The sequence below is a fragment of the Rana temporaria genome, chromosome 1 (assembly GCF_905171775.1).
Source record: "Rana temporaria chromosome 1, aRanTem1.1, whole genome shotgun sequence".
Classification (NCBI taxonomy): Eukaryota; Metazoa; Chordata; class Amphibia; order Anura; family Ranidae; genus Rana; species Rana temporaria.
Genome location: NC_053489.1, coordinates 310144229 through 310165136, shown reverse-complemented (window position 1 = coordinate 310165136; position 20908 = coordinate 310144229). Strand labels below are relative to the sequence as shown.

The 20908-nt window shown below is 41.6% G+C and overlaps 2 protein-coding genes across 2 annotated transcripts in view; one reads left to right on the top strand and one right to left on the bottom strand.

Annotated features, from left to right (window-relative positions):
• Positions 1-12110, bottom strand: part of LRRC19 (leucine rich repeat containing 19) — a 28150-nt gene extending 16040 nt beyond the window's left edge. Inside the window, exons 1-2 of the mRNA XM_040358633.1 lie at positions 11887-12110; positions 6272-6343 (exon numbers count right to left, since the gene is read on the bottom strand). Coding sequence (XP_040214567.1) covers positions 6272-6334 — 63 coding nt within the window. The 5' untranslated portion in view covers positions 6335-6343; positions 11887-12110. The remainder of the gene's footprint in view (positions 1-6271; positions 6344-11886) is intronic.
• The window catches only part of IFT74 (intraflagellar transport 74), a 136518-nt gene that overhangs the window by 52340 nt on the left and 63270 nt on the right, over positions 1-20908 (top strand). The window contains exons 9-10 of the mRNA XM_040358623.1: positions 16170-16308; positions 18044-18106. Of these exons, the coding sequence (XP_040214557.1) occupies positions 16170-16308; positions 18044-18106 (202 nt within the window). The remainder of the gene's footprint in view (positions 1-16169; positions 16309-18043; positions 18107-20908) is intronic.

Below are 20908 nucleotides of genomic sequence, written 5' to 3'. Positions count from 1 at the left end.
ATCATCTAATCATGTGCAAGCAAAAATCCTTTTTTTTTTTTCCTTGCATGTTATCAGGTATTCCTTGCTAAGTGAATTCACTTGCAAAGTGAACAACCTCTTTGCCCTTAGTAAATCAGCTCCGTAGTCTCCTTCTAACAAAGCGAGCTGTTTCAACTAAAGCCATTAAAGGGGTTGTAAAGGTAAACATTTTTTCACCTAATGCACTCTATGCATTAAGGTGAAAAAACTCCCCCCATTTACTTACCTGACCCCTCGAAAGTCCTGCGCTATGAACGCGCTGGAATCTTGGCCGGCCTCCCGGCTCATTCATTGGTCAATTGAGGCAGCTCGTGCTGCTGTCAATCACAACCAATGATGCGATGCGCCGGGGGGCGGGGCCGAGTGATACAGTTGGCGGCCATGGCCGTCGGCTGTATCACGGGAGCGCGCCCGCAAGGACTCCACACCATGCGATCTCTCTTGCATGAATGTGTGGAGTTCTTGTGGGGAGGACCAGAGACAGCCGCCGAGGGACCCAGAAGACATGGATTGGGGCCACACTGTGCAAAACGAACTGCACAGTGGAGGTAAGTATAACATGTTTGTTATTTTTAAAAAATAAAAAAAATTCTTTAAAAACCCTTTAACCACTTAAGACCCGGACCTTTAGGCAGGTAAAGGACCTGCCCAGTTTTTGCGATTCGGCACTGCGTCGCTTTAACTGACAATTGCACGGTCGTGCAACATAGCTCCCAAACAAAATTGGCGTCCTTTTTTCCCCACAAATAGAGCTTTCTTTTGGTGGTATTTGATCACCTCTGCGGTTTTAATTTTTTGCGCTATAAACAAAAATAGAGCGACAATTTTGTAAAAAATGCAATATTTTTTACTTTTTGCTATAATAAATATCCCCCAAAAATATATATATATAAAAAAAAAAAAATTCCTCAGTTTAGGCCGATACGTATTCTTCTGCCTATTTTTGGTAAAAAAAATCGCAAAATAGGGGATAGTTTTATTGCATTTTTAAATAATTATTTGTTTTACTACTAATGGCGGTGATCAGCGATTTTTTTTCGTGACTGCGACATTATGGCAGACACATCGGACAATTTTGACACATTTTTGGGACCATTGTCATTTTCACAGCAAAAAATGCATTAAAAATGCATTGTTTACTGTGAAAATGCATTGTTTACTGTGAAAATGCATTGTTTACTGTGAAAATTACAATTGCAGTTTGGGAGTTAACCACTAGGGGGTGCTGAAGGGGTTAAGTGTGACCTCATCTGTGTTTCTAACTGTAGGGGGGCGGGGCTGGACAGGTGACGTCATTGATCGTGTTTCCCTATATTAGGGAACACACGATCAATGACGGCGCCACAGTGAAGAACGGGGAAGCTGTGTTTACACAAAGCTCTCCCTGTTCTTCAGCTCCAGGGACCGATCGCGGGACTCCAGCGGCGATCGAGTCCGCGGCTGCGGTGCTTCGGACCGGCTGAGCACTTAAAGAGGACGTACAGGTACGTGCTTGTGCCCAGCCGTGCCATTCTGCCGACGTATATCTGCAGGAGGCGGTCCTTAAGTGGTTAAGTTGGTTATTTTGCAACTTACTTTAGCAGACCAGGCTGTCCAGCAAAAGTGACGGTTATGCCGCGTACACACGATTGGACATTCCGACAACAAAACCTTGGATTTTTTTCAGACGAAATGTTGGCTCAAACTTGTGTTGCATACACACAGACACGCAAATGTCGGAAATTACGAATTCAAAAACGCTGTGACGTACAACACTATGATGAGCTGAGAAAAATTAAGTTCAACGATTCCGAGCATGCATCGAATTGATTCCAAGCATGCATAGGATGTTTGTGCGTCGGAATTGGCTACAGGCGATCTGAATTTCTGACAAGAACTTTTGTTGTCGGAAAAATTGAGAACCAGCTCTCAAACATTTGTTGTCGGAAATTCCGGCAGCAAATGTCCGATGTAGCCTCTACACGGTCGGATTTTCCGACCAAAAGCTCACATCGAACATTTGTTGTCAGAAATTCGGATTGTGTGTACGTGGCATTGGTTGATTGAGACAAACCATTTAACACTGACAAGGGTGCTTGCAATGGCCAATCTGCTAGTACATCTAACACTACCCACACCACATGTTGAAAGTGCTGCTGTCCAAGGGTGGCTCGGTTGCTCTCTCATAGACTGGAGCCACTCTGTTACTGACTGAAAATAAAGAAAAAAGCCTGAACAAATAAATGCTGCTACCACTTTGAGCCTCTGTTCACAACCTAAGCATTTTCTAATGTGTTTCCCTACACTTGACTATGTTCAACGTGCAGAATTCTATTGTTTGTAACTGTGCCTGTTCACATTTCAGCGCTCAGCTGCTTGCACACTGTATACCTTATACTCAGTTGGCTTCTTTTTATTTTTTTATTTTTTTTATGCGTTTTTGTCCCAATAGGCATCAACGATACCTGTTTTATAGAACTTAGGGTTAATTTACTTTAGAATTAGAAACTGTTCTTATAGCAATGGTTATTTACTGCTGTCAATTAAATTCTGTAATGATAGAGTAGGTGGTGGGGATGAGCTTTGCTCTCTGTGCCTATCGATGCAGACAGCACGGCTCAGGATCAAGGCTGCAGGTGTGTTTTTTTTTTTTTTTTTATTATTATTATTTCCTGCTTCAACTTGGCTGTGCACCAGCCTTTTCCTGGCTATGCATCTAGCTTCCAGATTGGTTCCCCAGGCATGTTACTGAGACTGTACCCGGACCCACTTAGAAGATGGAAGATGCAGAGCCAGCCTGTAAAATCAATTTAAACACTGAATCTTGCATTAGGCACTCCTCATTAGCACTGCATTCTGTTAGCTGCAGGATGCTGTACAGGTCCAGGGCATTGGCAATCCATAAAGTTATATTCTAGTCCCTGAAGACCCCTTCAGGGATATGCTCTTCCAAAGCAAGTGAGGCAGGGGTACTGCATTTCCCGCCTAAAATATTGTTGTCCCATTGTCCTACTGATAGGTGAGTAATGGGGCCTTTATATCTACCCCCTTTTTTTTGTAACTCCTAGCCATCCCTATCCTACCCTTTTTAAGTTTATTTTGGACTGGCTCTGTGATACTTGTGTTTACATTATTTATTACTTTGCAGTACTGTTTAGGAGAGAAAGTTACTCTTTGGACAGTTTTTCTCCTTTTCTCCCGTGGTGCAGCTTTATTGCTCTGCCTGCTCGTGGCCAGACCTTGACACTTGTCCTAGCACATTTCCTACCATGTTCTCCTGTTTGGGGCTGTGTGACCGCTATTAGATGCAGATCTTGGGAGATTTTTTTCAGCTCCACTTGGTCTTCAGAAATGTAGGTACACAGGCACGAGCTAATAGTTTTAGCTTGAGGTTACTTGTGGTGGATAATAACCCCTTCTGTCCTTCATATGTCCCTCTTTCCTCTATGGTACCCTCAGATGAGATCCATTCTTCTTGTTAGTTGCTGTAGATAAAATATTTACATTTTATTTTCGATTCCCCCCCCCCCCCCCCCAATTAAAATGACCCTGCTGCAGCTGCACACCTAACTTCAAGGGTTTCATAGACTGGCCCTGACCTTTAGCACAACCCTGACTTCATTTGCCACCAGTCCTCCCCTTTAGGGTTCCTTGTTTCTGTTGTCCAGTTTAGAAACTCCATTTCTTTATGTCTGAACGACAACTATCACAATTTAGGCAATTACAGATGTAGTGTACAACTGAACCTCCAGCCGATCTGACAAACTAGTTGCATCTCAGTTTCCCTTCCAAATTTCCTATTTGGTAACTGATACTGCCACTCAAATTTTGAGGGCAAAAAAAAAAAATAGGCTCACAAAGTAGGAAAGGGTGAGGATAAGCTCAAAATTGCCAGACAAATCTAAATGGGCTTTATATTAGAGCTGCACGATTCTGGATAAAATGAGAATCACTTTTTTTTTTGCTTGGAATAAAGATTACGATTATCACGGCGTAACATCATCTTTCGCATTATCCGAAAAAATTAGGCTAACTTTACTGTTTTTTGTTTTTTTTAATTCATTGAAGTGTATTTTTTCCCCACAAAATTGTGTTTGAAAGACCACTGCGCAAATACAGTGTGACATAAAATATTGCAATGACCGTCATTCTACCGTCGCTGCTAAAAAATTATATAGAATGTTTGGGGTTCTAAGTAATTTTCGAGCAAAAAATACAGATTTTAACTTGTAGGCAACAAATGTCAGAAAAAGGCTTGGTCCTTAACCACTTCCGGACCACCGCATGTACATTTACGTTGGCAGAATGACACGGACAGGCACATTGGCGTACCTGTACGTCCCTGCCTAGATGTGGGTCGGGGGTCCGATCGGGACCCCCCCCCGTACATGCGGCGGTTCCTGTGGCTTCAGGAGCGATCGGGGATGAGGGCGCGGCTATTCGTTTCTAGCCGCCCCCTCGCAATCGCTCCCCGGAGCTGAAGAACGGGGAGAGCCGTATGTAAACACGGCTTCCCCGTGCTTCACTGTGGCGGCTGCATCGATCGAGTGATCCCTTTTATAGGGAGACTCGATCGATGACGTCAGACCTACAGCCACACCCCCTACAGTTGTAAACACACACTAGGTGAACCCTAACTCCTACAGCGCCCCCTGTGGTTAACTCCCAAACTGCAACTGTCATTTTCACAATAAACAATGCAATTTAAATGCATTTTTTGCTGTGAAAATGAAATGGTCCCAAAAATGTGTCAAAATTGTCTGAAGTGTCCGCCATAATGTCACAGTCACGAAAAAATTCGCTGATCGCCGCCATTAGTAGTAAAAAATAAAAAAAGAATAAAATTATCCCCTATTTTGTAAACGCTATAAATTTTGCGCAAACCAATCGATAAACGCTTATTGCGATTTTTTTTTTTTTTTTTTTTACCAAAAATAGGTAGAAGAATACGTATCGGCCTAAACTAAGGAAAAAAATAAATTTTATATATGTTTTTGGGGGATATTTATTATAGCAAAAAGTAAAAAATATTGATTTTTTTTTAAAATTGTTGCTCTATTTTTCTTTATAGCGCAAAAAATAAAAACCGCAGAGGTGATCAAATACCACCAAAAGAAAGCTCTATTTGTGGGGAAAAAAGGACGCCAGTTTTGTTTGGGAGCCACGTCGCACGACCGTGCAATTGTCTGTTAAAGCAACGCAGTGCCGAATTGTAAAAACCCCTTGGGTCATTTAGCAGCATATTGGTCCGGTCCTTAAGTGGTTAAGGAGTTGTAAAGGAAAAAGTTTTTTCACCTTAATGCATTCTATGCATGAAGGTGAAAAAACTTCAGAGTATACCGGCCCCCGTTATACTTACCTGACCCCTCGAAAGTCCCGACATCCTCTTCGCCGCTCAGCCTGGCCGCTGATTGGCTAGAGCGGATGGATTGAAAGCAGCGCAGCCATTGGCTGGCGCTGCTGTCAATCACATCCAGTGATGCGGCGCGCCGTGGGGCGGGACCGAGTGATACAGTGAGCGGCTATGGCCGCTCGCTGTATCACGGGAGCGCGCCCGCAAGGGCTACACACAATGCGAGCTCTCTCGCATGAATGTGTGTAGTTCTTGCGGGGAAGACCAGAGACAGCTGCCGAGGGGACACCAGAAGACCAGGTTCGGGGCCACTCTGTGCAAAACGAGCTGCACAGTAGAGGCAAGTATAACATGTTTGTTATTTTTAAAAAATAAGAAAAACATTTTAAAACCCCTTTAAGTGGTTAACCTGACTTTATTTACAGACTGAAGTTTATCCCTTAGATCTAAAATTACAGAGAGATGCATTGTATCTCTTCTCTTCTATATCTCTCTGTTTTTCAATTTTTTCCATCGGCTTTCAGGTTCAGCCACTGCCATTGTTTGTAAGGGAAACCAGCAGTGAAGCCTTGCGACTTCACAGCCAGTTCTCTACTGCACATGCATGTTGTGCTTTCTGAAGGGCCCAGCCATGGGGAAAGGAGGAGGAGGGGCCCAACTCTAGGGCGACCTCCCCTAAAGGTGCCAAATGTGGCAGCGGAGGGGGGATGAGACAGATAAGCGGAGCCTCCCCTTTAAAAAGAAAAAAAAATGATATATATTTTTTACGAACCAGGTTATTGAAAAGGAGTGTAATATATAGAACAGAACAAGTATGTTCATAAAAACCAAAAGAACATAAAAGAATATAATAAGTCCCAAGTCTATACTATCCAGTCAAATTAAATATACATCTTTGACTTAAAATTTAGTTCTTACCTTGTTCACACAATCGGCATACACACTTCCGCACATCATCAAAAGTAGAATTATCATATGCATCTTTATTTCCTGGAATTGACAGTATAGTATTAATGGTAATTTGTAACATTTTCTTTTGGTTTCAAAACAAAGTGCACAAACATTAAACTACTAGGCCTCGTCAACACTAATAGTGAGAGGCTGAAAATATGCCAGTGTAATATTCAGGGGGCCAGATTCAGAAAGAGATACGACGGCGTATCTCTGAGTGCGCTCGGTCGTATCTATGCGACTGATTCATAGAATCAGTTACGCATAGATATCCCGAACATCCGACAGGTGTAAGTGTCTTACACCGTCGGATCTTAGGCAGCATATTTACGCTGGCCGCTAGGTGGCGCTTCAGTATGTTTTATGCGAGGAATATGCAAATTAGGATTTACACCGATTCAGAAACGAACGACCGCCTGGCGCTTTTTTTTTCCCGTCGTTTGCGTTCGGCTTTTTCCGTCGTAAAGTTACCCCTGCTATATGAGGGGTATGTGCGGCGTATCCTATGTTAAGTATGGCCGTCGTTCCCGCGTAAAATTTTGAAAATTTTACGTCGTTTGCGTAAGTCGTTCGCGAATACAGCTGGACGTAATTTACGTTCACGTCGAAACCAATGACGTCCTTGCGACGTCATTTAGAGCAATGCACACTGGGATATTTTACGGACGGCGCATGCGCCGTTCAAAAAAAACGTAAAAAACGCGGGGTCAAGACAAATTTAAATACTACACACCCCCAACATCCCCATTTGAATTACGCGGCCTTACGCCGCAACACATACGTTACACCGCCGTAAATATGGGCGCAAGTTCTTTCTGAATACAGAACTAAGCGCCCAAAGTTACATCGGCGTAACGTAACGTATCGGAGATACGTTACGCCGGCCGGACAGATACGCTCAGGTATCTGAATCCGGCCCAGGGTGTTTATCAACACCCAGGGAGCCACAGGCCTCATCATTTTATTGTGGGCCTATTATGATTTTTCTGCATGAGTCCTTATTATAACTTTTCCTTTTCTAGCAGTACAAGTTTACCAATAATCAAGTTTTTCAGTTTTACAGCGTATGCTCCTAAATTTTTTGTGTATTTAATTCTAGTATCTTATATAATGACACTTGGTTTCACCTAAAACTCCTAATTCTATTTTGGGTAAACATTATATGGATTGATCTATCTGAAGGGCCTATAAGACCCCTTGCAGAAGGATCTTCATCCTTTTAGTAAATTTCCAACTCCTTTTGCAACCAGTGTTTTGCAGTGATCAGGTACATCTCCTAGCACTTGATGAAATCTGTTGTAGCAAACTGTAGACAGTAAGGCCCCTTTCACATGTGCGCACCATATGTCCGTATTTTCATCCATCCGTTTGCAGATGAAAACGGGACATACATTGGTCCCTATGTGATTGCGGGTGTCAGCGGATGAACATCCGCTGACACCCGTAATCACCCGCCTCTGCAAAGCTCCGATTTTGCGGACGGAAGAAAATCCTATTTTTTTCTTCCGTCTGCGGATCGGATGAACACGGACACACGGTCCCTGTTCATCCGATTCCCCCATAGGGGAGAGCGGAGAAAAGATAGGGCGGTCCCTGCACAGTGTGCAGGGATCTTTGCTGAGCTTACGGACACACGGAGGCGGATCATTACTGATCCGCCCCGTGTGAAAGGGCCCTAAATGAAATGATGGTTAAATAACCGATGGCGCCCACACACGATCGGTTTTGACCGATGAAAACGGTCCATCAGACCATTCTCATCGCTTTAACCGATCGTGTTTACGCGGCATAAGTGTAGCAATAGGGTTACTTAATGAAGATGCAACATTTAGCAACTTATTGCTACACTAAGGCCGCGTACAGACGAGCATACATGTACGATGAAACCGGTCCGCCGGACCGTTTTTACCGTACATGTATGCCCGGGGATTTCTGTATGGTGGCTGTACTCGCCATCATACAGAAATCCGCGCGTAAACAATACGTGGGGCGTGTCCGCGCCGTCGCCGCGACGATGACGCGGCGACGTGGGCGGCCCTGCCAGTTCAATGCTTCCACACATGCGTCGAAGTCATTCGACGCATGCGAGGGATGGCGGGCGCTCGGACATGTACGGTAGGTCTGTACAGACGACTGAACATGTCCGAGGGGACAGGATTCCAGCGGGCTGTTTTAAAACAAGCCCGGAAATATTTGCCTGCTGGGAAAAGGCCCGGCGGGCAAATGTATGCTGGAATCCTGTGCGCTCGAGCCTACACACGACCGAACATGTCTGCTGAAACTGGTCCGCGGACCAGTTTCAGCAGACATGTTCGGTCGTGTGTACGGGGCCTTCGAGGTGCCTCTCTTCTCTTTTATACCCTGTAAAAAAATGCTTTGATATACAAGTGCTTTGGATTACAAGCATGTTTTTGGAACAAATTATGCTTGCAATCCAAGGTTTTACTGTGTATGGTTTTGAGCAATCCTTGTGTTCCAAGGCTATGCTCATCAATACACATCTTCCATGGGGTTAAGGGTAATGCATGTAAAGCAAGTATCTACAACACCTGGGAGGGAATTTACTAAAACTGAGGAGTGCAAAATTGCGTGAAGCTCTGCATAGAAACCAATCGGCTTCCAGGTTTTATTGTCAAAGCTTAAAGTAGAATTATGGAATTTATTTTTCATTTTGGATAGTGTAAGGGTGGGGTATAAGACCTTTCAGATTTTTTTTCGCCATCTGTGTCCCATTGCGGAGATTTCCCTTCATTTCCAGTCCCATAGCCAAAACAGGAAATTGGTTTGTATGGCTGAACTCACATTGGATTTGCACGAAAGTGCTGCAAGAACCTGCACTGGAATCGGATTGCATTGGGTGTTCACACCCATGCGATCCGATTCCTGTCCGAATTCACAGTTCGCACTACGATCTACAAACTGATCTGGTGGTGTCATTAACTTTTGTATTGACACCCTCAGTGGTTCACAAAGGCAGTGTGAACTTCCTGCGAGGGAGATGCGTTGCGGGAACCCGCACTGGAATCGCGCTGGTTCTCGCATCATAATGGTGTGAACCCGGGGCGGAGAGTAAAAAAATCACTCTCACTTCTGCATAGAAACCAATCGGCTTCCAGGTTTAATTGTCAAAGCTTCATTGAACAAGCTGAGGTTGGAGGTTGGCTGGTTTTATATGCAGAAGTGATCCTGATTTTGCATTCTCTAGCTTTAGTTAATAAACCCTATTTGCATTTATTGATGTGTGTTATGGCGTTTTTTGCCCAAGTCCCAAAAACATCATTTTAGGAGCAGTGTGCATGAGGTCTGAGTTTCTGTAATGCAGGTAAGGAGATACTGACACTTTTCCTATTTGGCCTCCCCTCCTAGTTGGGTATCCTCATAGATCTGAACTCTTCCACCACACCCTTATTTTGTCAAAGACCTCTTTTTGCTGCTGGACTTAGGCTGGGTTCAAACCTTTGTGAATTGGATGTGGGTTTCCCCGCATCCAAATTGCATAGCAGGAGATTGTGACCGGCTCTCTATGGAGCCGTTTCACACATCTCTGCAGCGGCTCCGGTGCGGATTGCACAGGAGTCCTGTGCGTCTTTTGGTCTGTTTCAGGTCCGAATACAGACCAAAATTTGTGCTGAAATCAGACCTGAAACAGTGTATGGAGACACATCGGACTCTTGCTGTGAGCCAAATGCGTTCTCAAGTGTGAACCCAACCTTAAAGTTATGGGAAAACGTGTAAGCCCCACCCTTCACATTTCACTGTGCTTAGCCCTAAGCAACCTTAACTTAGTCTGTCAGTTCGGTAATTTAAAGCTACTTAAACAATTGCCATGTATGTGGGTAATGCAATTCAAACATTCCTATGATTGTCACCATTTTATCCACGATAGAGGTGTTCACGCGTTAAATAGACACGCTAGACTGACCACAGTAGAATTTTTAGGTCATTTTCTGATTATACTGTTGCAATACAGAAAAGCTACATTCCTTTTATTGAGCGTTACTGCGCGTGTGTGTGTGTGTATGTATGTATGTGTGTGTGTGTGTGTGTGTGTGTATGTATGTATATATATATATATATATATATATATATATATATATATATATATATATATATATATATATATATATATATATATATATATATAAATTTTGTATCGTTTTACAGCAGCGTTATCCTTTGTGGCACTATGCACCATATAGTGTGAACTTTACACTACTGGGATCTGCGTATGTATGCAGTATTCTGTTCATGAATAGGCAGATTTATGAGGATATGAGAGTCAGTGCTTTTAGTTTAGATTGTAACCTATCTGCTATTTGAATTCATGTATAGTGAACACTGGTCAATGCTTTTTTCACCACCTTTTATTTTGCCTAAATGTGAGCCTGATCACATCTTTTTCTCTTCAGCTATGAGAATGTTTGTTTATATGTGAATTTTTTTTCAATAAAATATGATTGATATATATATATACTGTATTTATTGGCGTATAACACTCACTTTTTTACCCTGAAAATAGAAGGTAAACTGTGCCTGCGTGTTATACGCAGGGGGCTGTGGAAAGTTATTTTCCTAAAACGCCCCTCTTAAATTTAGGGTGCGTGTTATACGCCTGTGCGTGTTATACGCCGAGAAATACGGTATATATATAAAAAAAAAAAAAATGTACCTTTTTATAAGGTAATACAGTATAACCTTGGTTTGAGAGCGTTTTGCAAGACAAGCACAATGTTTTAATACATTTTGCCTTGATATACAAGCGATGTCTTGATATACAAGTAGCGCCATGTCACAACTGAGTATAAAATAGAAGAGAGGAGCCTCTAAGTGTAGCAATATGGTTACATTTAATGAAGGTACAACATTTAGCAACTTATTGCTACACTACACTGTCTTCTCTTCTCTTTTATACCCTGTAAAAAAAATGCTTTGATATATAAGTGCTTTAGATTACAAGCATGTCTCTGGAACGAATTATGCTCTCAAACCAAGGTTTTGCTGTATAAGATAATTGATCATACAAGTCATGCAAATGTATTAGCATTAAGCTTTGCAATAAATACAGTCGCACTTGTATGCATCATTCACAGACTTTGTAAGAAAATAAATAGTAATGTGTATATATGTTTAACATAAAAGTATTGATCATATACTGTATACTTAGAACCATTATGGATTATAAAAAGCTTAAAGGACTAATACTAAAACGAATGCCAAATACAGACACATAGCTGAAAGTTCCCACATCAAAATCTTAGAAATTGGATTTGCAGTTGGTATAAAGGTAGATGCAGTATAATTATGTGTGATTATTTTAGCTTGAAAGAGGCTTATGAAAAGCTGTCTACACTGCGTCATTACAAGCAAAATCAGCCAAGTGTAATTTCCTTAGCAGCAATAGTTTTTTTTTTCGGCTCTTCTCATTAATGTTAGCAATTGTCTTGCTTCCCTTTTTAATGAATTATATCACATGAATGAAAAACATACAGAATTACAGTTGGGGAAAAATAGACAGAATTTTTTAGATATATTTCCAAAAGAAACAAGCAACACAACGTCCAATTTGTGATCTGTTCTCCTACCTTCGGGGAATTCTAGCCCGTGCAGCAAGCTTGTTTGTGTGGATTACAGCACTGACCTACATGGGCAAGGAGTAATGCAGCAGCATAACAACACCTTGTTCCGCTTTAACCTTTGTACTCGACAACAGGTGTTAACACTTCTTCTTCGGCAAAAGATTGACTAGTTTTTCTTCTTGTCCGTTGCTGGGCTTAATCCAATCTTCAGGCAATGAGGAAGTAAGAGAGCAACATGATTAGATCTTTCACTTCCTGACCTCTGTAGACAAATCAGGTTAGTGGCATCTATGTTTATAGTGGCGCTCAATCCATGCAGTTAAACAAAATGAATAATTCAGCAGTATTCAGCTATATTCTATAATATTTATTGCTAGGGATTGACTATATCCTAGACAGGATTTCCAAAGTCTTCTGATTCTAACTTCTTAACCTAGAATGAAAGTAACATAAATATGTGTCATTTCTGAACCTTCAGACTCCATGCACACTGGCATTTTTTTAAGCCTCTAGATAGAAGCTGTTAGCATTTTTTTTCTGCTCCTAGAAACTACATAGTGCTATACTATAGGGCAGGGATATGCAATTAGCGGACCTCCAGCTGTTGCAAAACTACAAGTCCCATCATGCTTTTGGCCCTGGGTGTCATGCTTGTGGCTGTCAGAGTCCTGCTATGCCTTATGGGAATTGTAGTTCTGCAACAGCTGGAGGTCCGCTAATTGCATAAACCTGCTATAGGGGTTATTTACGAAAGGCAAATCCCCTTTGCGCTACAAGTGCACTGAAAGTACACTTGGAAGTGCAGTCGCTCTAAATCTAATGCCGCGTACACACGATCATCTTTCAGCATGAAAAAAAAACGTTTTTCAGCATGTCCAAAAAAACAAAGTTTTCCCAACTTCATCATTAAAACAACGTTGCCTACACACCATTGTTTTAAAAAAATTATCTAGCAAAGCACGGTGACGTACAACACGTACGATGGCACTATAAAGGGGAAGTTCCATTCGGTACAGATTTTAAGGGGAACCCCATACCAAAAATGAAAAAATGGCGTGGGGTCCCCCCAAAATCCGCACCAGACCTTTATGCAAGCAGCCGGCCAGGAAAGAAAGGGGGACGTGCAACCCCCCCCTCCCCCGAAACATTCCAGGCCTCAACATGAGGAGGGTGCTTTGCCCCCCCCCCCCCCCCAAAGTACCTTGTCCCTGTATTCTCAGGTAAGGGACTGGTATAGATTTTTGTGTGGGGGGGCCCCATGCCATTTATACCAGGCCTTTCAGATTTGGGGGGAAACTCCTGTTTTTTTTTTTCACATTTTTGTATTGCCGGCGCATGTGTTTTTTTTTTACTTTCAGCTAATGACTTATTCTTTGTTAAAGATGCTTCGGCGGACTGCTCCTTAACAACCATGTTGTTTACTGGGCTTACAGATTTGGATAAGCCCCCTGTCCACAGACCCCCACAACTGCGGGCCGGAGTTGTGGGAAAGGGGCCCTCCCTTTCCTGACCTGCCAGGCTGCAAGCTTAGATAAGGGCCTGGTATGCATTGGGGGGGGGGGCAGTGTTTTTTTTACATTCAGCTGTCAGCAGGGAATTTAAGAACACGTGGCCGCATGTTTTCAATACTAAATTTCCAAGACTTCATAAAATAGCTCACGTTCTCTCTCAGCTTATGCATGTATTTGCAAATGTGTGCAAGCTAAGCCCCTTGGTTTTAACTAGAACTCTTAGGGTAATTTGGTTTGTTGCAGGCTGGCTGTTAAATGAGCTGGGAATTTTTTTTTTCTCAGCGCTTTTCCTCCTCAATGGGCAGATTGGCTCCCGCTGCTGTCAATCAAACCCTATGATAAGGAAGCGGGGGATGGGGTAGGGTGGGGCCTAGCCCCACTGTCCGTGTCTATATACACAGGCAGCAGGAATCGGCAGTGAGCCCACACAAATGCACCCATAGAAAGCCGCTTCCTATGGGGGCTCTCAAACTAGAGTAGGAGCACCAGCAAGGGACTTAAGAAAAGGAGGCTTGGGGCTGGTCAGTGCAAAACCTTTGGTGTTTGTTATCTTAAAAAAATTATATATATATATATTACCAAGAACTGTACGTCCCTCACAAATTTATGAAAAGACAAGAAGAAAACAGGTCAGGGAGGCTGCCAAGAGGCCTACAGCAACATTACAGGAGCTGCAGGATCTGGCAAGTACTGGCTGTGTGGTACATGTGACAACAATCTCCCGTATTCTTCATATGTCTGGGCTATGGGGTAAAGTGGCAAGATGGAAGCATTTTCTTACCAAGAAAAACATCCAAGCCCGACAGAATTTTCAAAAATACATCTGAAGTCTCCCAAAAGCTTGTGGGAAAATGTGGTATAGTTTGATGAAACCAAGGTTGAACTTTTTGGCCATAACTCCAAAAGATTTATGGTACAAAAACAACACTGCACATCACCAAAAGAACACCATACCCACAGTGAAGCATGGTGGTGGCAGCATCATGCTTTTGGCTGTTTTTCTTCAGCTGGAACAGGGGCCTTAGTAAAGGTAGAGGGAATTATGAACAGTTCCAAATACCAGTCAATATTGACACAAAATCTTCAGGCTTCTGAAAGCTGCACATGAAGAGGAACTTCATCTTTCAGCATGACAACAACCCAAAACATTCATCCAAATCAACAAAGGAATAGCTTCACCAATAGAAGATTAAAGTTTTGGCATGGCCCAGCCAGAGCCCAGACTTAAATCTGATTGAAAATCTGTGGGGTGATTTGAAGAAGACTGTGCACAGGAGATGCCTTCGTAATCTGACAGATTTGGAGTGTTTTTGCAAAGAGGGGGCAAATATTGCCAAATCAAGATGTGCCATGCTGATAGACTCATACCCAAAACAACTGAGTACTGTAATAAAATCAAAAGGTACTTCAACAAAGTATTAGTTTAAGGGTGTGCACACTTATACAACCATATTATTTTATTTTTTATTTTTACTTCCCTCCATCTAAAAGATTTCAGTTTGTTGTACAACTGAGTTGTACAGTGTATAGCTCACATTAAAGGTGGAAAAAGTTCTGAAATTATTTATCTAATTTTTTTTTTTTTACATCACTGGAACCTGACAATTTAACAAGGGGGTGTAGACTTTTTATATCCTGTGTGTGTGTGTGTGTGTGTGTGTGTGTGTATGTATGTATGTATATATATATATATATATATATATATATATATATATATATATATATATATATATATATATATATATATATATATATATATATATATATATATATATATATATATATATATATATAATATTCATACCCCCATGACCATAAATTGGCCCAGCCCTGCAGCACTTAATAACCATAGCACTCTCCTCCATGATTGGCTGGCAATACAAACAAACTAGATGCCGCTAAACTTGCCCAGCAGATTAAAGCTGTAAATGCGCAGCGTACGACTTCTAAGATAAGGATTAAATGGGTTGCTCAGAATTTTTCTAACAAGATGGGAAATCTCTGTTGCCAAAAACAATTGCGCACATCAAAAGCAATAGTTTGTACCAACAAAGTGGACCATTCAATTGCACAATACTCACCCAAACTTTAAATTGGGCATCAGATCAGGCCATTTATGGCCAGCCAAACAATACCTTGCTTTTCAGAAACAGGTAAAATGCATGTATTTTCTAGTAAACATTAGTGGTGATTTAAATGAATGCTGGCTAGCCAATTTTTTTGCTATTTTGAGGTGTCTGACTATATCAGAAAATCATCAAAGTTAAAGCATATCTATAGTCAAAATACAAAATGTATTTATTTTTTTATAAACCTTATTATTTCTATACTACTCTTATTAATCATAAACGATTTTGAAGTTTGTAAACTTACATTGTGAAAAATCCCCACATTTACTTCTGTGAATTCTGTGACGCATATCGACTATACCATGTGAGTAGGCACTGCTGCGTCAAACATTTCAAAGAGCCTGCCTTCTGGACTACAGAGGTGCTAACAGGAAGATTTTCAGAAGGCAGAGTCAGTACAGGAATCATTGCTTGCAGGCAGCAAGTTACCATGGGATATGTAGTCCTTAGAAAAGTTAGAGGAGAAGTCACAACCTAAAATTGTAATATTTCAAGTAAGCTTATGTTGGATTGTCGAATATAACTATTGTTTGTAATGTTCTCACAAGGCTGATATACAGAGTGTGTGCTGTGACCATAGATTTCCATTAACATCATTTTTGTTCACCTTATCGGTACATAAACTTCATACATTAATTTTGTGTTGCAGGAAAGAAGACCTTATTCGGGGTGTGGAGGAGGACATTGAACATGAGAAGCGAGCAGCTGAAAACATTATTAAAAATATGCCAGAGGAGAAACAGACTGCTTATTTTACCATGAAAACAAAGAATGAGCAGCTTCTAAAGGTGAATTCCCAACAATAAAAACTGTTTATTCAGCAAGATATGTTGTTAGATTTGATCCCGAGCTGGCCACACATGTAGCAATTCCTTTTGTGCAATCCACAAATGTATTTACTTAGATAAAAAGTAAGGAGCGCCCAGTGTCCAGAGAAATGCATCCTCTAAAATTTGGTTTGTAGATGTTTATTAAAAAGTAGCAACATGTACATCAAGCCAATGCATTACGGGGGGAATAGACTCCCCCTTATTCAGGGCTGTTGCTAGGTACTATTTGGTGGGCACGATTTCCATGAGTGGTCATGTTGGATCAAGGTTTCAGAAACTAGGATGTAAGGATGCTGGCTTTATGCTGCTTATACAACTAAAGCCGGAATCCTGCCACCCTCGTTCCTGAGCTACTTTTTATTAAATGTCTATGATATTTTAGAAGTCGCATTTCTATGAACACCGGAATCTCCTTTCTTTTAATTTAAATCTGCATGCTGCAACAACCTTAAAGTGGTTGTAAACCCTCTACAACCACTTTAACCTACAGGTAAGCTTAAATTAAGGCTTGCCTGTAGGTGCTCGAAATATCTCCCAGATCTGCACGGTCTAGGAGATATTTGCAAATCGCCGTAGGGGCGATTTCTTCTGCGCATGCGCCAGAGTTAGAAAGGGAACGCTGTGCCCTTTCTAACTCGGGTCATGCTGTGAGTGGAGGCTCCTGTGCGCATGCAAGCGACTCCGGCCACTCACAGAGCCGGAGTTCTCGGCCCGGAAGGAAGAGGGATGAAGAATGGCCGCTCGCTACTCGTGAGGAAGACAGGGACATCGCAGGCTTCTCCTGCAGGTAAGCGTCACATAATGGGCTACTATGCTATGCATAGTAGCCCATTATGCTTTACCTTTGCAGGGAAACAAAGAGGAAGTAACACCCATCAGGGTTTACTTCCTCTTTAAGGTTGCACAAAAAAGGCAGCAGCACAATCCCCAAGAGGGGCCATCGCCACCATCCATTAGCGGGCACTATCCACCGGAAGGCATTCCTTCCTTTTTGCCCACATGAATGCCCACTCAGGACCGGTGACCAATCCAGTCAGTCCAGTGTGTTCGCCAACATAAACAACATTTATTTACGACAATGTATGATTACTATGTTTAAGTTTAATCATGTTTTTTTATATATAATGATGTCATTCTAACCTTTCCATTCTCAATATTTATCATTTCATTCCATATATCATTGGCCCATACATGAATGTGTATACGGTTTTTCAGATGTGCTTAATTATTTTAAAACCTGGTGGAAGACATTCATAAAAAAAAAACTATCTTGGAGGTGGGCTTTAAACAATTGTTGTTGGATAAACTCTTGCGCTTATTTGGTAAAGAAAAGACTATAACATTTTGTATTTGAAAAGATATTTTTCTACTCAGAATAAATATATTAATATATTTATGCAGTAGCCACAGCAATAGGTTTGTGGTGTTTAGAAATATATCTTGAATATTATTTGTGTGTCAAAAGCTTACTGTAAGCATCTATTTGCAGATTAAAGAAACACAGATTCAGCAATACTGTATGTAGCTTAAAAGTAACCACAGATTTACAGTCCGCTATCTAGAAAATGCTATAGAAATCAATGCCTGTTTCATCATATTGCTCATATTAGGGTAGTTTATCAACCTTTTATAGTGTTAGAATGTTTTGTAGCTGATATACTTATGGAAAATATAATGTGTTTGTTCTCTGTAGGAGCTAGAGATTCAACAGGAAGAACTCGACTCATTGACTGAAAAGGAGACGGCTCTGGAGGCTGTAAGTATTGAATTAGAAGCAAAGGCTTTTTGAAAGCAGATTAGTTTTATTTTTGGAGATATAACCACCAGAGGGCACAACAGTACCCATTTGCACGAACTTGACAACATGGTGGCTGTGTTCATTAAAAAGATTCAGTGCATTCATTGAAACCAAACTTTTGCTTTTTTATATATAAATTCATAGAAATATGTTAAGATGAACAGAGTTAAATTGTTTTGAAACCTGACAATATCTATTTGGAAATGAAGATCTGAAATGCGTACTGGGAACACAGACTACCTTATCTAGGCTTTTGGATTTTAACGAAGTATCCCTGTGGTGCACGTACCATGCCACTCCAAAATGGCCTTGGGACTGTAAACACTTTAAAAACACTGGTCAGGTATTTCCATTTTCCATCATTCTGGCACTTTTTGTCTCGAACATAAAGAGAACCTAAACATCAAAAGTCACGCTGCCACCAGGGGTTCCAGCTTGCATCCACACTTGAAAAAATGCTGACACCACAGCACTGCAAGGCTCAACCTGTACACAATCCCTAAATAAGTGGTCCGCATGGCCATTTGAAGAATGCTGAGAGGTTTATTGAACAAATGTAACGGACACATTGACATACGAAGCACTGAAAGTCTCTGAAGAGCAAATTACGTTTAGATTGCATTTGACAGGTGGTAAGGAGGAGTTGTATGGTCTCCTCACTACCTTCTTTAACCTCTCAATACCCGTGGTTGTGGGGCACATGCAGATCAACCCTATGGTTTTCGCTAAAAAGCGACAGTGGATATTGTTCCTATCTGGCACGTGTATGTCCCCGACCGCTGCTTCTGCAACCAAAGGGGAGCAATTGAGAGGGGAGGGGGTAAAACGTAGCTCAACCATTTGGTTTTACAGCTCCTCAACTGCTAGTGTGAATGAGCCCTTGGTCATAATGCCCTTGGAAATGTTTCAGGGTGTTCCAACACCACACTTATTGCATTAGTTCCCCCCCCTTTTTTTTTTTTTTTTAGCTGCCCTGACTTGTTGTTTAATAAGTATATACAGGGAAGTTGTTCAGAATCATAAAACACGATGCTGAAGCCCCATTTAGCAGCACATTTAACAGTTGTAATTAAACACAGAGGATTATGAAACCTGTGATTAAAACAACTAAGTAGACCTAACCACCATAGTTGCAAATATTTCTTGGATAAACCTGTGTACAGGCAGTCCCCGAGTTACGAACGGGTTAGGGACTGTAGGTTTGTTCTTAAGTCGAATATGTTCGTAAGTCGGAACAGCATGCACAGAACGGCAGCTACGTTGTTTTCCGATGTTCCATCGAATGTGCCCACCGTCAAAAAGTGGCCATGCATGCGCAGAACGGCAGATACGCTGTTTTCTGATGTTCCGTCGAATGTGCCCACCATCCAAAAGTGGCCACGCAGCCTCCCGTTCGTAAGTAGGAGTCGTTCGCAAGTCAGATGTTCATAACTTGGGGACTCCCTGTAGTTGAATGGAGGGCCGAAAATTAAGGTAAGTAAATTTGAATAAATGCCCTGTGCTATATTAATAAACTAAGAGGTATTCTGATCAGTTCCTGGGCTCAAACACACTGCATCTCAAAGAAACGGCTCCTACAGGCCTTTGAGCTTTCATTTTTTTTCTGCCTGGAAACTCCCCTCCATGTTAGCCAATGTGTCCATGCACACTATGGCCTTTTCAGGAGTTTACAAGCATATGCTCTTACAAGCATATGCTCTTGAGAGGAGCTTTAGCGCAGAAAAGCCACCTAAGTGCCCCAAATTGCTTGAAAAAAGGCAAAAAAAAAGGGGAAAAATTAGCTGAGAGGTGGGTTTGTGAAAAAAACAAAACGCTTGAGCTCAAAAAAGCTCAAATAAGCTCAATAAAAATGTACAAAAACGCACAAGCTTCTTCAAGCTTTTAGGCTGCATTCACACCTAGGCGTAGGCGATTTGCAGTGTTTTTTATCGCGATTTGCTGCAACAAATTGCATCGTTTTTCCCCACGATTTGCCGTGACAAAACGCGGCGTTTTTTCCCGCGGTTTTGTACAGGTCATTGGCATCAATGTAAAACGCCCAAGCCGCCCGATTCGCGCGTCAAAAAAGGGTCCGGGACTTGTTTGAAATTCAGGCGTTCGGCGTTCTTTCGGCGTTTTGTGTTGGAGATGTGAACCATCTCCATAGAGAATAATGTTATTTTTCCCCTCTAGCGTCTTTGAGCGTTGCGCTTCAGGCGACAAAACGCTCAGGTGTGAATGCAGCCTAAGGCAGTAAAATAAAAGCTCAGATGCCTGTAAGAGCAGCTTTTTATTTATTTTTTTTGCGCTGCAGTGTCCTTAACCCTTTAATGCCTAAGTTTATTTCTGACATTTGTTGCTTAAAAAAAAATCTGTATTTTATGCTAGAAAATTACTTACAACCCCCAAACATTATACAGTATCTCACAAAAGTGAGTACAACCCTCACATTTTTAAAAATATTTTATTATACCTTTTCATGTGACAACATTGAAGAAATTACACTTTGCTACAATGTAATGTAGTGAGTATACAACTTGTATAACAGTGTAAATTTTCTGTCCCCTCAAAATAACTCAACACACAGCCATTAACCACTTCCGGCCCGGCCTACAGCAGAGTGACGGCCGGGCTGTGGTTCTGTTATCCTGACTGGGCGTCATTGCTGCATATCAGTGCTGCCTTTCAGTTCCCATCAATTCTACATATACTCCTCATCAGTGCCACCTTATCGGTGCCACCTCATCCGTGCCTGTCAGTGAAGGATGAAACAAAATTTTT